Genomic DNA, 14,699 nt, shown 5'->3' with positions numbered 1-14,699 from the left:
GGTAACAGACATGGTGAGAAAATGATAAATACATTAGGTCTCTATGAGAGTAAATAATGCAAAGATGTATATAAAAATGATTCCCCTAGGCTGGGCAAGCAAAAGCACACTATAGCCAGCAATAGTGACTGTGTCATGTATAACCCATACAAACCAAGTTTCATTTCCTTGGGGATGGCCAGGGAACTGAGCTGTTACTTTCAGGAGGTCTCTCTTTTCTTTTGCTATATAACAGTCATGGCACTTAACACCTGTGTAAATATTGCCACCAGTTAGTTCTCTCTACAACAGAGAGTAAGGGTGGAGAGAACCTCTCTCAAACACATGTTAACATGAACATTGTGTGCCTCTTGCTGGGGGTTCTGCAATTTCCCACCTTGGCAGTTTCAGCATCTCTTATCTCTGACCACAAGGCAGGGTCATTATCTGACTTCTCAAGCAAATAGCAATTAAAGACGCTGAAGTCCTCTGAAAAAGCCAGAGAAGTGGGTGACACTGAACGCTGCTCACTGAGCACCAGACAGTGCAAAACAGAGGCCATCAGCGCTCAGTTTAACAGGAGCCTCTTGAAGGAAAAGCTGCAGTGCTAAATCACAGTCACTATAAACCCACTAATGTGTCATGGAGATAGACCCCAAGGAGATAGTGGCATTACAGGAGCCCTAATGCACTTTCTACGCATCTTATTAGGAGCTGCAGGGATGATGCACCACCTCTGCAACGTTTGGCAGCATCTCGCATGGCTTAACGGTCATCAGCACCCCACAGGGGAAGCGATGGTCATCCACCAGAGCTACGTCACACAGGCAAAACATTTTATTTGAGTGCAAGTCAAAGAGACGTTGGCCTCCATTAAATATATAATGACCCCTTGGGCTATTAATAGAGCATTTTCCAGATCTCTATTAACTGCAAAGCCTTTAGCACATGCTTTGCTTTTCAGCCAATGGGTTAAAAGGGAGTCTGTGGCAGACATCAACTCACACACACGCTTTTGCTCCTCGCTGGATTGTGGCCTGCCTGGAGAGAGCAGTATCTGACACGGCTTATTGTCTTTTAAATTCACCCCCTGCCTTTTCATCAGCTTTTAAAGGACAGTAGCCTTTACACCAGGCAGAAAGGTCAAAAAAACACCCAGCAAGACTTTATAAAAACAAACCAAAATTTCCCCCCAAAAGGAATTTTCAATTCTTTCCCCTTACTCATTTCCTTCCTCTGCTCTCAGGTTCCCAAAGCAGCCAACGTCCCTTCCAGTCACCTGTTTCTTGCCTCTCAAATCAGCAATATAACAAACACATCCAGGACATGGATGTATCAGCATGGGCTCTCGCACCACTGGGTCAGCAGGGTTTTCCAGGGTAAAGGCAGCCAGGGTTAGAAACATTTTGTTTTTCTCCCTAATAAAAAAGGCTCAGCAGCATGAACCATTTCACTTGTACTTTGACATCAGGGCTCGGAGCCCTCATTAGGGACATGCACAGCTTGGAGTGCTCAGATTTGCTAACTTTGCCTCGCTGGGAGGGCCACGAGGGATCAGCGACCTCAGTGAGCCGGCTCTCGCTGAGAGGCAAAACAAGAACAAAGTCTCCGCTGCTGCCAGCCTTCCTGCCAGTTTGATCATCTTTAAATAGGTGGAAATGGCCATGAGATGTTCTAAGGGTTTTGTTTGGACAAACAAAAAGTTAAGGGGAAAAAAAAAAAGAACCGACAGTAACAACACAACACACACAACTATGGGGACTCTGGAGGATGTCGAGGGGAGGGTGAGTTACGGAGCAACGAGGCTTTTCCACCATGTGGCTCAGCAGGGGCAGCCTCTGGCCAGGGCAGATCCAGCAGGATTTTCACCCAAAGCAAGGGACAGATGCAGCCTCTACATGGGCTCAGGAGCTGTTGCAGGATTTCTCTCCCTCTGGCTGAGCTGGGGGGTTAACTCAACCATATTCACTCAGTGTGGCTTTGGTGGTGGTGGTGTTGGAAATGCCAAAGTGTGATGGAGAGACATCCAGCCACAGCTTTGGGGGATTTTAACTTGAACATGCAACCTCATACTGGTCATCCAAGAACTTTGCTTGGCCTTTGTGACGCTGAGCTGTTGTGAAGCTACATCCTCACTCAATAAAGTCTGGCCAACACATGTGGGGACAGCCCTGATCGTACCTACTTATTACACCTGAACTACGAAAATACTGCAGCCTTTACATGGCAGGAGTATGAGACATTGTGAAAACCTGTGGTCCATGCAGCTGAGACTGCCCTAACTCCAGACACAAATGTCACCTGGCCATGGCAGAGGTGTCACAGAGCTGTACCCCGGATAACCTGGCCATGTGGTGGTTCAACAGGGCAGATCACCAACCCAGCACCCCTCCCCATGGCTGCCTGATGCTGAGATGGGGACAACGTTGGCCACTCCATCACATTCCCATGCCCCCTTGTGACACAGTGACACCCACATTAGCAGATGTGCCTCCCTGTCTCCTCCCACTCCTCCGTACCTGCTGGGCTTGTCCCAGTCATCTTCACTGAAGCTTCCATCCATGTAGGGGTAATTTTTCCTGGGGTCCCCTGGCGGGGTGCTGCTCTTTTGCCTGCTGTGTCTCCACTCGTGTGGATGGAGTGCTATGCCCGCAGCCTGAGGTAGGTACGTACCTAGGGAAGACAAAGAGGGTGGAGAGAGAGGGGGTAATACCTGGTCAGAAAACCCAAATGGAGTAAGTCACGCTGAGCCAGGAGGGCCTCCTTCCCCAAGTCCCAAACCTGAGGTGATACGGATTGCATACTCCTCCCATCTCAGGCATCCGACAGGTTGGTCTTCCCATCTCTTCTTGCTTTAACCAGGATCTTGTCATAAGGTGTCTCATTTCTCCTTTGCCCCTCCACTCCTGACTAGTTTTGTGGTGTGGGTCTGGGATCCACAGACCTGGCACTACACATACCCACAGATGCAGATTCTGCCCCCAGCCAGCTCCAGCCATAGTTAACTGCTCCATTTTCCACACTGAACCCAACAGAAATCGTGCTGTTGAAGCAACCACCTTTAAATACAGCGAGTCCTTCAAAGGGTAAAGAGAAGATGCTGCCAAACCTCCCTCAGCATGCCCAACCCCTTTCATTCTGAAGGATTTGGAAGCTTGATTTCTATTAGGAAAAAAAAAAAAAAATATTGATTTAGATTCTCAACTGTCTTTGGGACTTAATGGAGAGCACAACAAAAGTAATAGGATATAAAAGGATAGAAGCAAAGAAACGACATCCACAGCAGCCAGAAGCAACAGCCACCCTTCAACAAGTGTGCTGGTGCTGAGGGTACCTGGTGGTGGTCACCAGCTCCACGTGCCCAGCAGTGGTAAGTGAGGAAGAGCCCTGATGCTGAGAGCTACCAGCCCATTCCCACAGCCAGCAGAGCCCTCCTGGGATCAGCCTTTGGGATCAGCTGGTGCGGGGACAGAAAACTGCTCCATGGACATGTGTGTGAAAAGCAAGGAACAGGAGGAAAAACTCGACTGGCCTCAGGTTTGATAGGAGATCAATACGGACTGTTAGGATGAAATCAGGCAAGTTTTGCTATGTCTGCCCCCAAGGACTCCTCTGTACTGTGGCGTCTCACTCTAGAGATGCAAATCCAACGCTACCAAGTCATAAGATCCCCAGGTCTCAGGAGGAGCTGCCTGGACAGAAACCTTCCAAAACAGAGCATTCCTCAGCAGTGTCAGTGCCACCTACAGTGGAAATTAATTTCTTGAGTCCCCTGCCCACCTCCTGCTGCCCATTCACCGTTTCAGAGAAATCCTCACAGCCTTTCCAAGAAACATTGTACACTTCCATCACACGCTGTGCCAAGCGAACAGGAAGAGGTAACGGAGAAACACATAATTAAGGGAGACTTGACCTCCAAAACAGCTAAGAGCGCTGGAAATACCCAAAGACAACGCCAGAACTTTCTTTGAAAATGCCAAGGCCTGTTATTTCACTCAGCTGAGTGTTTCCTCTGTGTGTTTTTAAATGTTAGACTGCTCTGGAGAAAACCCCAGAAAAGTGCTTGCCAACACCTTACAGCAGTCAGGAGCATTCGTTGCCTGTCAGAGCAGAATGAGGTCCCTGGGTGCAGGTCCTTGCAGCAGGTTTGGGCAGGGCACAGGGGGACAGGTACCACAGGGGTACCTGTGTGTGCAGGGCTGTCACTTGGGTGCCACCAGTTTCGCCTCCTCCTTCCAGGGAGACAGGCTGGATCCCTGGGATTCAGAGCCACCTGGTGGCATGTTCCCACCAGGCCCAGCACAGCTCCCTCACCCAAATCACAGAATCATAGAATCATTTCAGCTGGAAGAGACCCTCAGGATCATTGAGTCCAACCATAATCTAACCTAACTCTAGCACTAAACCATGTCCCTAAGAACCTCGTCTAAATGCCTTTTAAACCCCTCCAGGGATGGTGACTCCACCACTGCCCTGGGCAGCCTGTTCCAATGCCCGACAGCCCTTTCTGGGAAGAATTTTTTCCAAATATCCAATCTAAACCTTCCCTGGCACAACTTGAGGCCATTTCCTCTCATCCTATCACTTGCTACTTGGGAGAAGAGACCAACACCCTCCAACACAAATCCTTCCTTGCCCCGTTTCCTAAAGCCGTGGATGAACATAAAACCTATAAGGCTGCACAGCCCAATCTATAGTTTTCCATTTGGGGTGTCAAGTTCAGTCTCCAGGCTCTGTGCATCCCCCAGGTCTCCCTGCATCCTGCCTTCCATGGCCACCCCACAGGAGATGCTGCATGTCCTTGTCCCTACCTTCCAGCTTCCGTCTTCCCAGCCAGCACCGGCATGTCACCGTGCAGCCACATACAATTACCAGGGAAGACGAGCAAGCCCCTGAAGCCAAGTTGCAGTCTGTGGATGTTGGGCAACTTGGCATCAGCCCCGCTCCCCAGGGTTCTGTGCTCAATTACTCGTTCTCAATTTACTGGTAAAAGCAATCACTTTGCTAAATCCAGTGTCCAACTTGTGTTAGCATTCAATTAGATGGAGAAGGATTGCAGCATTAGGAAGGCCAGGGGATGCCTCCTTAATGAAGCCACCAGTCCCAACTGCACTCCCAGATTAAGACCTCAGACCAACAGAGGCTGAAGAGACAGACATGGTGGAAGAGACACATGCACAATGCTGTCCTCTGAACTTCTCCAAGTCAGAGCGCAGTGGGCACAGGTACACGCCTTGCTCAGCACACTTAAGGTGCTTTGCAACACTGCTCCTGCATCATTCCTCCCTGTTTTCACATTCTGTTCCGTACAGCAGTCTTTTCACCGGTTTTCTTTTACAGCGGTGATTCAGGGTTTTGGTTCGTTTCAACATGGGCTAAAACTAGCTTACGTCACTAAATCTGAACTGGAATAACTATTTTCCAGCACTTTTCTCCAAGTAAAAATCCATTCCCATGACCAGAAAATCCTCCATCCCAATTCCATATGTCTGCCAGAAGCCACAGCTGCATAAACCTGGCCTCGAAGATGTGTGTTCATCTGATCACTCACTAGAGAGTTAGAGATACTTCTTGTAGTATTACCTTAATTATTTTGTTAAGTAAGTGCTTCTAGTCACTAGACATTCTTGTGGATTTTAAAACATCCTGAAGAGGATTAATATGTCCTACATGGCCTCTCTGGAGAATTAAAAGTGAGCTATGGACTCTGTAAGACATATGGAGAGTGAATATTTCCTCTGATTATGTGAATTATAAAGTACTGTAATGGTTTTGAAAACGCTGTGAACAGTATGATGCTGTATAAGCCAGAAGTAATGTGCCAATAAAAATCTAAAACACAGACACCAACCCCGAGCACCACATGAGTGCATCTTAAAATACATTTTGTTCCTTGCCATAAGCGAGAAGCCATGCAAATGTGGTCAGATCATAGGCTTTGACTCATGTTCAGTCTCCAGACAGGCTTGGAGGCTCTGCTTATCTTCGTCTTGGCCCAGAGGCCTCTGAGAAAAGACAACGCTGGCTTACCTTGGCTTCCATACCCGGTATCAATGCCAGAGCCATCCCAGGACTCCATAGCACTGTCCACGCTAGGAATCGTGGTGGAGTATATCTCAGACAGCTTGCTAGTTTTCTGGGAGTCCGTCAGTTCATCTTCTGGGTCGCTCACTTCATTTATACTCCCCGTCTTCTTGGGATAGGGTTCTGAAACCAGAACACGTTGCTTTAGCAGGCACAAAGAGCAAGCCTGGTGGAAAGCCTTACGCTGCCATGGGAGCAAGCCCATGGAATGTAGGGAGCAATCATGGGGGCTTGAGGATTCCCAAGTATCAGAGTAGGGACCAAACCTCAGTTCACAAGAACATCTTCCTGTGCTTTTGGAAGCTTCCTCCATACAGCCCTGCCCAGGGAAGTGTTGGCCCTTTCACAAAACAGCCCAAAGCTCCTCTGCTCTCAGAGGGCCTAGAGCAGCTTCTAGTCGGGGTGTTGGCTGCAAACTTTCTGTTACAAGCAGTTGTTTTAATGCGATTCCAACAACAATGCAAGCTGGTCGCAAACTACCCCAGCTGAAGTTACAGCTTACAAGATTGTCCAACCTGATATCAATTCAAGGTTAATCACCACCTCTCCAGAAGCTCCCATGCAGTCTCATGACAACAGTGGAATCCCTGGGCCTGGTATTTTGAGGCTGAATTTCCCCTGATTAGTGGAAAATGGAAAGCTGAATGTGGATGATGAAGCTCAGACATTCCCTTTCATTATTTTAGTAATAACAGGCCCTTATTATCATTATATCAAATTCCATTTCAGGAAGAAGCTACACAAGAAATAGTTTTTCAGCACAAGCATTTCTTTGTACTGAATATTTTAAAGTCCTTGTTGATTAGAGATGCTGTTAGCCATCCAGCCCCTGGATCTCCGATTCGCAGCAGTTGGGTTAAAAAGCCCTCTGAAAGTCTGCATTTGTCAATGAGGACAGATTATTTTACCAAACAAAGCCCAGTGTCCTGAAAGTCCCTGTTTTCTGAGTATTCAGAAGATTGCTCACCGTGATTAACTCAAGATTACCTTGAAATTTCAATTACACCTGCTTCATTCTCAGAATGATTAACGAGTCTCCAACTGGCACTTGCATGTCAATTATTTCAGCGAGTGGCTGTGACAATGCTAATGTCAGCAGGGGGAAAAAAAGAGCATTTCAGAGCATGGATCAAGACGCTTGGCTGCAGGGAACAAGACTGGGGTTTCTTGAAGAGGAATCAATTCCCCTGTACTGCCACAATTTAAAAAAATAGACAGAAAATACTGGGTGTGGGAAGAGACAGAAATGCAGTCAGAATTCACCTGCTACTTGCTGAACTTCATGGAAAAATCTCTGGCTGCAACTTTGAAGAAGTTTGGGAGAAAACTTCGCATGTTCCTCGATTTTGCCGACACACCCCTTTCCATCCCCCAAAAAAGTGGCTTGTCCGTACTAAATACGCTACTGCTCTTTGATACTGTGTCAAGAGGAACAGCTTCACAGCCACAGGGAGCTTGGCAAGGAAATGAGGAGTGGATTTCTAGAAGGACAGTAGATGCTTTGAAAGATGATCTTAGGGCCAAGAACCAGGAAAAGGGGCATAAAAGATTTATTGCAAACCACTTTCAAAAAGTTGAATTAAAGGTTTTTTTTTCCATGGATTCTATAAGCTCAGAGTCCCCTTGCTTATTTTGGGGGGTTATATTTAAAAAACAAAACAAAACAAACCTGCACTCTTCTACTTTTAAAATCATCTTCTGCTTCACTTCTGTGTGAAATGCTCACACAGAGAATGGTACCAATGGCACAAGGTATCAATCTGAAAATAAATTATCATTTCCAATAAATCTGCTGTCTAATCTCTCCCCAATACCACAGGGAGTTGCCTTTTCAAAAATCTGTAAGCAAAGAAAGTCCATGTTTTCCCTCTATCCCCAGCCTTGCCACTGACCATGCTGCCTTGTCTCACCTTCCCCAACACAAAAAGGTACAGCGGTACCTGCTCCATCGCCCAGGCTCCTACATGGGGTACACCCTCGCCCCCCACCCCAAACCAGAGTCCCCAACTCACTCTCCGTCTGCTTCTTGATCTTCAGTGTGACCGTCTCTCCCGCCATCTGCAGCAGGTGAATGGCTTCGCTCAGCGGTTTGCCCTTGAGGCTCACGTTATTAATGGCCAATATCCGGTCACCGACGTGGATGGCTCCGGTTCTGGGGAGAAAAGGCACCATTAGAAACCTCAGAGAAGCAATTTGCCTCTGCGAGACATGTCATTAAGTTGTCGCTTGAAGCAATAGCATATTAACTCTCAGTGCTTTCAAATATGTCTTGGTTTCCCCTTGGTACACTGTATACTCATGATTTCCTCTTCATCGCCATTACCAGGAATCCGGGTTCCCCTCCCATCTTCCCCCTGTGTATATACATAAATATATGCACAGGAATGTATGCACCCCTTGGGTCCCAGGCCCCTTGGAAACTGATGCTGCAGACCAGTTTACAGTCAAAACTCTTCAAAGCAAGGGGGTCTGTGTGCTAAAGCACAAGTATTTCCAGTGTGTGATGTTTATATTGATGGAAAGAAACAATGAGACAAACCTAGAAACCCATTAATTAAAAATAAAAATAAAATAGCCCAACACACACAGATTATGTGTTCAAGCATGAGCTGAACCAGTTGCAGATCAGCTCATGATGTGTTTAAAGCTCACCCCCACACAGCTGCACCACTGTGACTTTCTCCATCAGGACCAGCATTCTGGAAGAGTTTACCATGTTTTAAGCACAGGCACGTTACAGCACTGGCTTCTGCTCTCAGCTAAATAAATCCTCGGGCTTCACCAACAGCCAGGGAAAAAAACCTAACAAGTTACTGCAATTCTCCTGCTCTGCTCCATCCGTCTGTGTCTGCCTCAGCACTGTGAGGTTTAGTGATCAGGAACCTGTGTGATCGAGCCAAGAGGAGATGCAAATCCGGACTGTAATATCTTTTTGTCGATGGCAAAGCACCTCTCTCAGATTACATCTCCAAATTGGACCACTGCTCCTGCAGGATTAGGATTTTATATACTGTCGCAGGCAAAAGAGCTGCTTGTCTTTCCCTGAAATGTGAAACTTTTGTAGACACGCTGCTGTAAAACATGTACTATAAGGGCAGCAAGTCAGGAAACGTAGCCCAACAGCAGGCAGGACTGTTCAGTCTGCGCTCCTGCTGCTGCTGAGATGCCTGGACAGTGGCACAGCCATGCCAGGCAGCCACTAGGTGTCTGTCTTGTCCCACCCAAACCAGCCTGAACAAGCCCCCAGGGAAAATTTGAGCATTCAAATAAATTACAGATCAAACTGGAACAGGGGTATTAGTCTTAAAAGTTTCATTTACGTAGTCAAAAATAAAAAAAATAGAGCTTAACTGCTGGCAGTTTAAATGTGATGCTTTGCTCACTACAGTGGTTCAGCATTTGCGGGCGTCCTGCTGTAGCCCTGAGCCCAGCATGGGGACACATCTCCTACCCAAGACACCGGCCTGACCACCTGCCCCTGAACACGACTGCTCTGCAGAAACTGGGGAAGTGCAGGGAAAAACGCAGGAACCATTAAAGACAAAGGTCTCGTTCAGCCAGGTACTTTTCTTCAAGAGGGGGAAGTAAATCAAAGTCCAGTCCTCTCATCTGGCCATCTCCAGGCACCCCTGTGTGTGGAGGGGTTTCGTTAGAAGGAGACATGTTGTTGAATTAGTCAGGCCCAAAGGAATCTCAAGGCCACTTCGAGAAGCTGAGAACAGAATCTGCTGTGAGAAAGAGGGGCGTTTCTTCATTAACAGGGCCTCAGCATGGCGTGAGTCGTCGGACCTATCATCGGTGGGGCTCCAGCGTGTGGACTGCCCATGATACTACTTTAGCAAATCCATGCTTGGAGTGTGGATTCGTGATTAGAGAATAGTTGCATATATAAGGAGACATGTTTCTGTAATAAATGGCTTTGCGTGTATCACATTGAATCGGAGTGCTGAGCCCTTTATCGCTCCTACACCTGTGAGGACCAGCAGACAGAAGCCAAGTGGGAGAGGCAGAGAAAGCTGTTTCTAGCTAATGACCCTTGTGCCTCTCCATCCGCACTGACAAGTCCTTAATTCCCCTCAAACACAAACCAGCCCAAGGAGCAGAGTGCTCCATGTCCCTTCTTGCTCAGAGGACACGTGCAAGAGCAGAATTGAGCAACAGGTAAGTCACAAGGTGGAAAACGGTCTGCAGGCACTTCCCAGGAAGCACTGGAGAAGAGGTGGCTGTACACATGTAGTAGGGATTTTCTTGGCACACAGGCAGGGTCACCATCACTCCTCCCCTCTGCCAAGACAGGTTGGTGCTGAGCACACCTGGATAAAACCCTCCTGCAGCCACCCCCATTCTACTTGACCAGGTGGCACTAGAGGAGTCTGGTCAGGCACTTTAAAATGCCAGAAATAACCCAAAATTGCTTTCAGAGAACCATTACACCTCAACCAGAATTAAACAGTATTGTTTAGGCACATCACCAAGAAAACGGAAACCAAGTCCCATGGTGCAGGCTAAAGCCACCAGCAGGCACTGAAGGAGGAGAAACACAGACTAACATGGGAGAGAGGGAGTCACCACTTGACACCAACCTGACAACCTGAGCTGCCTCTGTAGGTTTCTATGACATCAGACATGTACAAGGAGAAAAACGTTCAAGGTCAAGATAAAACCCAAGTCGTCTGAATCTGGAGCCTTTTCAGCTTAGATGGCCTGCCACCTGCTGTGACAGACGTGTGACAGATCCTAGAGGACACCTTGCCTTTCCCACCGCCGCAGCACAGACCTTCCGCCCTGCCTCTATGAGAGCAGCCAGCGTGTTCCCGTTACCAGACGCCAGGATCCGGTCCACCCCGTGCCACCACTGCTGAGACATGTCCTGTGCTCCAGCAAAAAGTCAGGCACAGATTTGGGTTAAATCCCTGTCCTTCGGAAACCTGTCCTACCCTTCAGACCCTGGCTAATGGCACCTGTGGCACAGGGAAGGGCAGCGATGGCAGGAAAAGGACAAGTTAGGATAACACTGGGACCACCTCTCTTCCCTTGACAAGGTCAATCCACTCCCTTCTGTTGCTCCCAGGAGAAAAAAAATAACAGCTTCTTTCCTGCAGGCAGCCTTCATCCTCACCCTCCCCTCAGCGAGACAAGGTTGCCCAGAGAAGTCCCCGCGCTGCTCTGTCCCCACACTGCTCCTCCGCGCAGCCACTGTCATTTGTCACTCGGCCACAGTGAACATGCTGAATGGCTCCACTGCCCTTCTCAAAAGGTTTTTCGTTCTTTACTGCCTGCCAGCTCCTGATCAAAATTCAGCAGTACCGCAGCACTTGCCTGCGCAACACTTCTGTGGAGCAGTCACTGATGTGTATCTGAGTTCACGGGAGGAACGGCAGCAGCATTACAAAGGAAACTGAGAGCAACAAGGGCACGAGACTGTCTTCTGACACCTCACAGCGTCCGGCCTTTCTGTCCTCGCCCTCTCTCACGCTGGGCTGTAGGTACAGTGCAGAACTGCTATGCAGAAAAATCTCAGATCCTCTGTGGCTATTATTTTCTAGGGAAAAAGGATGAATCCTACAGTGGCAAGCAGTGATATAAAATCCCCAGAGACAAGAATCACTAAGTCCATCCCTCTTCCGTACTACTAGGGAGACACTGATGTTCTGCTTTCTGTACCAAAGGAAAGCAATGGAAACGTGCAGCAGCAGAGTGTCGTGAGAGCTCGAGGAGCCCAATGCAGAAAGAGGCACTGAGCTGTTTTACAGCCCAGCTGAGTGTTGCTTTGTAACAGAAAAAAACAAACGGCCAGATCTGCAGTCAAAATGTCCCCAAGGTCTAGCATTTTCCACCTATTTCTTCAGGGCTGTTTTGCTGCTGTTCTCCCTGTCAGGAAGCACAGTGTAAAGCAACCTTATGAGAAGCATGAGTCAGGGGTGCTGAAATTATCTACTTACACGTCACAGCTACCGTATAGACAGATCAATTAAAATACAGTGTATGACTCAGTTCCACCTTATATTCTCAGCAAAGTCCTGATCCTTTCAATCCTACACGTGCACATATATTCAGACACAGGAACACAGTCAACCTCCCCGGTTGCTGAAGGTAAATCTGCACCTACACGTCTGCTGCTTGAGGCACACCAGCCCTGCACTGAGATACATCCACCCGCAACAGACTAAGCAACCAGCAAGAACAGGTCAAAAAACTCCTGAATTTCTGTGGTTTCAACAGGACACACTGCTGTCGTGGTTGTAAGCTACAGTTTAGCAATAGGCAGGTCCTGGACCGAAGTCTGTGGGTGGTGGTTTTGTGGGCAGGCTGGGCACTCTCCCCACACAACATGTGCCCAGTAACACACAGACCAGGAAGCATCTCCGTGGAAAAGGGGCAGATAAATACATTTTCCTGGCTGCTGATTCAACTGACACACTGGATGTGGTGTTTCCAGAAGGGTCCTGCTTTGAGCCTCTCTCATTGCACTGACAACTCAGTCCCAACCACCCCACAGCTCCTGCACGTGGGTCTGCAGAACCAGAACAACAGGGCTGCCCCTGCTTTGCAGCGCTTGGTACCTTCGTAGCACCTTTCCTTTTTAGCAGACTAAAACACCTAAGAAGAGTTAATGACAGCAGAGGAAATTTTGCAAAGTTCAAGGTCCCTTCCTGCATCAGTTCAACCCCTCTGCCCCCAAACCTCACCTTTCTGCCAGCCCTCGTTTAGTCAAGCCTGAGATGACAATGGGATCGAAAGGTTCCTCTGTCCCGGAGATGGTTATTCCCAAGGGGCCGCCGTATCGCTTCAGTTCCACTGTGTAGATAATAGCACCGGTTGTCTCCTGCTCATCTGAAAGAGAAAAGAGGAATGCTGAGTTTTTTAATTAGCCATATAAAAGAGGTCATAAGAAAGACTTGCAACATTTAGAAGCAAAAGCCTGAGGTCTCCAGCCACACTCATACAAAATAGGCTTTTAACCATTTAGACCCTATTTAAGGGCAGAATAACAAAAATAGAATATAATCAATCGGAAAGTGATGACCAGACAGGCAGCAGCCCTTATCGTTGTTGGTTTGCACTACCTATTGGGAAATGTCATTACAGTGGATAGGCACAAGTTTGCATCAGGATTTCTGTACCAGAGTTATCTTCATCCTTCCTAATCTTCAATTTGACCAGGTCTTCACATTGCCTTAAAATCTGCACAGCATCCTCCATTGAGCAATTGTCGAGTCGGATGTTATCAATGGCTAACAGCTTGTCTCCCGGCTCCAAAGTTCCAGTTCTGCGTGGAAAGGAAAAGAAAACTAAAAGTACATTTGTATTTGCATTTCAGATCCTGTGACGCGTTCAGTCCTGGGGTGGTGATGACAATATTAACTTTTTATTGCCCTTGATCTTTCCTGAGAAACAACCATGAACAGAGTCGGGGATAATTATAACTTAAAGAGAGGAAGCTTGTGCAGAGGGTGCATAAACACAGAACAAGGGAGGAAAATTAGATATACAGCCTGGGTAACCTACAGCACTGAAAAATGCCTGATGTTTAACTGATGGATATTCTACCTTCTATGGAAACTCCTGTATGAGCACTCATAGAAATGAGCCCTCTGGCAGCACTAAATTCCTCTGAAAGCCTTGCTATGAGATGTTGAGATCAGAGGTGAAGTCAATAAATGCTGAGTTATTTGCACAGTTCTCCACCAGTGCCCACAATTCACTCACCTGAGCAGGAGCTGAGACAGAGTAAACTACCTGATGAGCCACAGCACACTATGGGATATATGAAGCCCTTTACCACATGCCCTTTAATGCTAAACATCCATCTCCTATGAAGTTAACCGACCTGTGAATCGGTGCCCCGGCCACCTTCTTCATTAGCTCAACTCTACTTGCTTCAATACAGATCATTTTTATCACAAACCCTACTGTGGTCTAAGACAAACCTCTAGTTTGAAATCTCCTTGGATGCTGCCAAAATTCAGACCCAAGTATAATACTGCTGCTTGGGCTTCATTCTACCTCTCATTACAGGGCTGGACACTTTGTGATGGGTTTGGCAGATGGGGAATTCTGCACTGACCTGTGTGCTACGCTCCCCTTCTTGATATCAGAGATGATCAAAGGCTCCCCAGGCTTTCTGCTTGCAGCTGCAAAAGAGACACATGGGTAAAAAGCTTGGTATTGAGTCTGCTCTCTAGGACAGGGGTGGTTAATGGGGAGAAGGAGTTGTAAAGAAAGGGAATTTATATTCCTTTGACAAAATGATGCTTCACACTCTGGAAGACATATTGGGGGGAAAAAAAAAAAAATATGAAACCCTGCAAACATGTTCTGGTCGCCTTTTGCCCAAGTTAGCTAGCTGCTGCCTTTTGCCTCCTCCCGAAGGGTGTCCAGCAGCAAAAGGTGGGATTGCCCCATCCCAGCACTGTTAAACACCCGCTCACCCACGTCTCTGATGGGAGACAGCAAGTGGCAATGGCTATGGTGGCAGCTGGACATCAGCCCTGCTGCCAAGGGAGCACCCAGCTCAGCACCGGGGTTAATACAGGCGTTTCTGTGATCTTGAAGTAAAGTGGGTTGGGAAATTTTCCAGATGGAAAATAACCCAAGAAGAATTAGATAAAACACTGTTTTCCAGCTGATTCAGC

General features: G+C 47.6%; 1 protein-coding gene across 7 annotated transcripts in view; it reads right to left on the bottom strand.

Moving 5' to 3' along the window:
• Positions 1-14,699, bottom strand: part of GRIP2 (glutamate receptor interacting protein 2) — a 248,993-nt gene that overhangs the window by 10,338 nt on the left and 223,956 nt on the right. For all 7 annotated transcript variants that reach the window (XR_010475140.1, XM_065075603.1, XM_065075604.1 and 4 more), the window contains 6 exons: positions 14,132-14,198; positions 13,188-13,333; positions 12,753-12,897; positions 8,076-8,215; positions 6,010-6,186; positions 2,499-2,652 (listed from right to left, as the gene is read on the bottom strand). Coding sequence is in view for 6 of the 7 variants with exons in the window: in XM_065075603.1 (XP_064931675.1) it covers positions 2,499-2,652; positions 6,010-6,186; positions 8,076-8,215; positions 12,753-12,897; positions 13,188-13,333; positions 14,132-14,198 (829 nt within the window). In the remaining variant the exon portion in view is untranslated. The remainder of the gene's footprint in view (positions 1-2,498; positions 2,653-6,009; positions 6,187-8,075; positions 8,216-12,752; positions 12,898-13,187; positions 13,334-14,131; positions 14,199-14,699) is intronic.

Source organism: Columba livia, chromosome 10 (assembly GCF_036013475.1).
Source record: "Columba livia isolate bColLiv1 breed racing homer chromosome 10, bColLiv1.pat.W.v2, whole genome shotgun sequence".
NCBI lineage: Eukaryota > Metazoa > Chordata > Aves > Columbiformes > Columbidae > Columba > Columba livia.
This window is presented reverse-complemented; position numbering and strand designations above follow the sequence as displayed.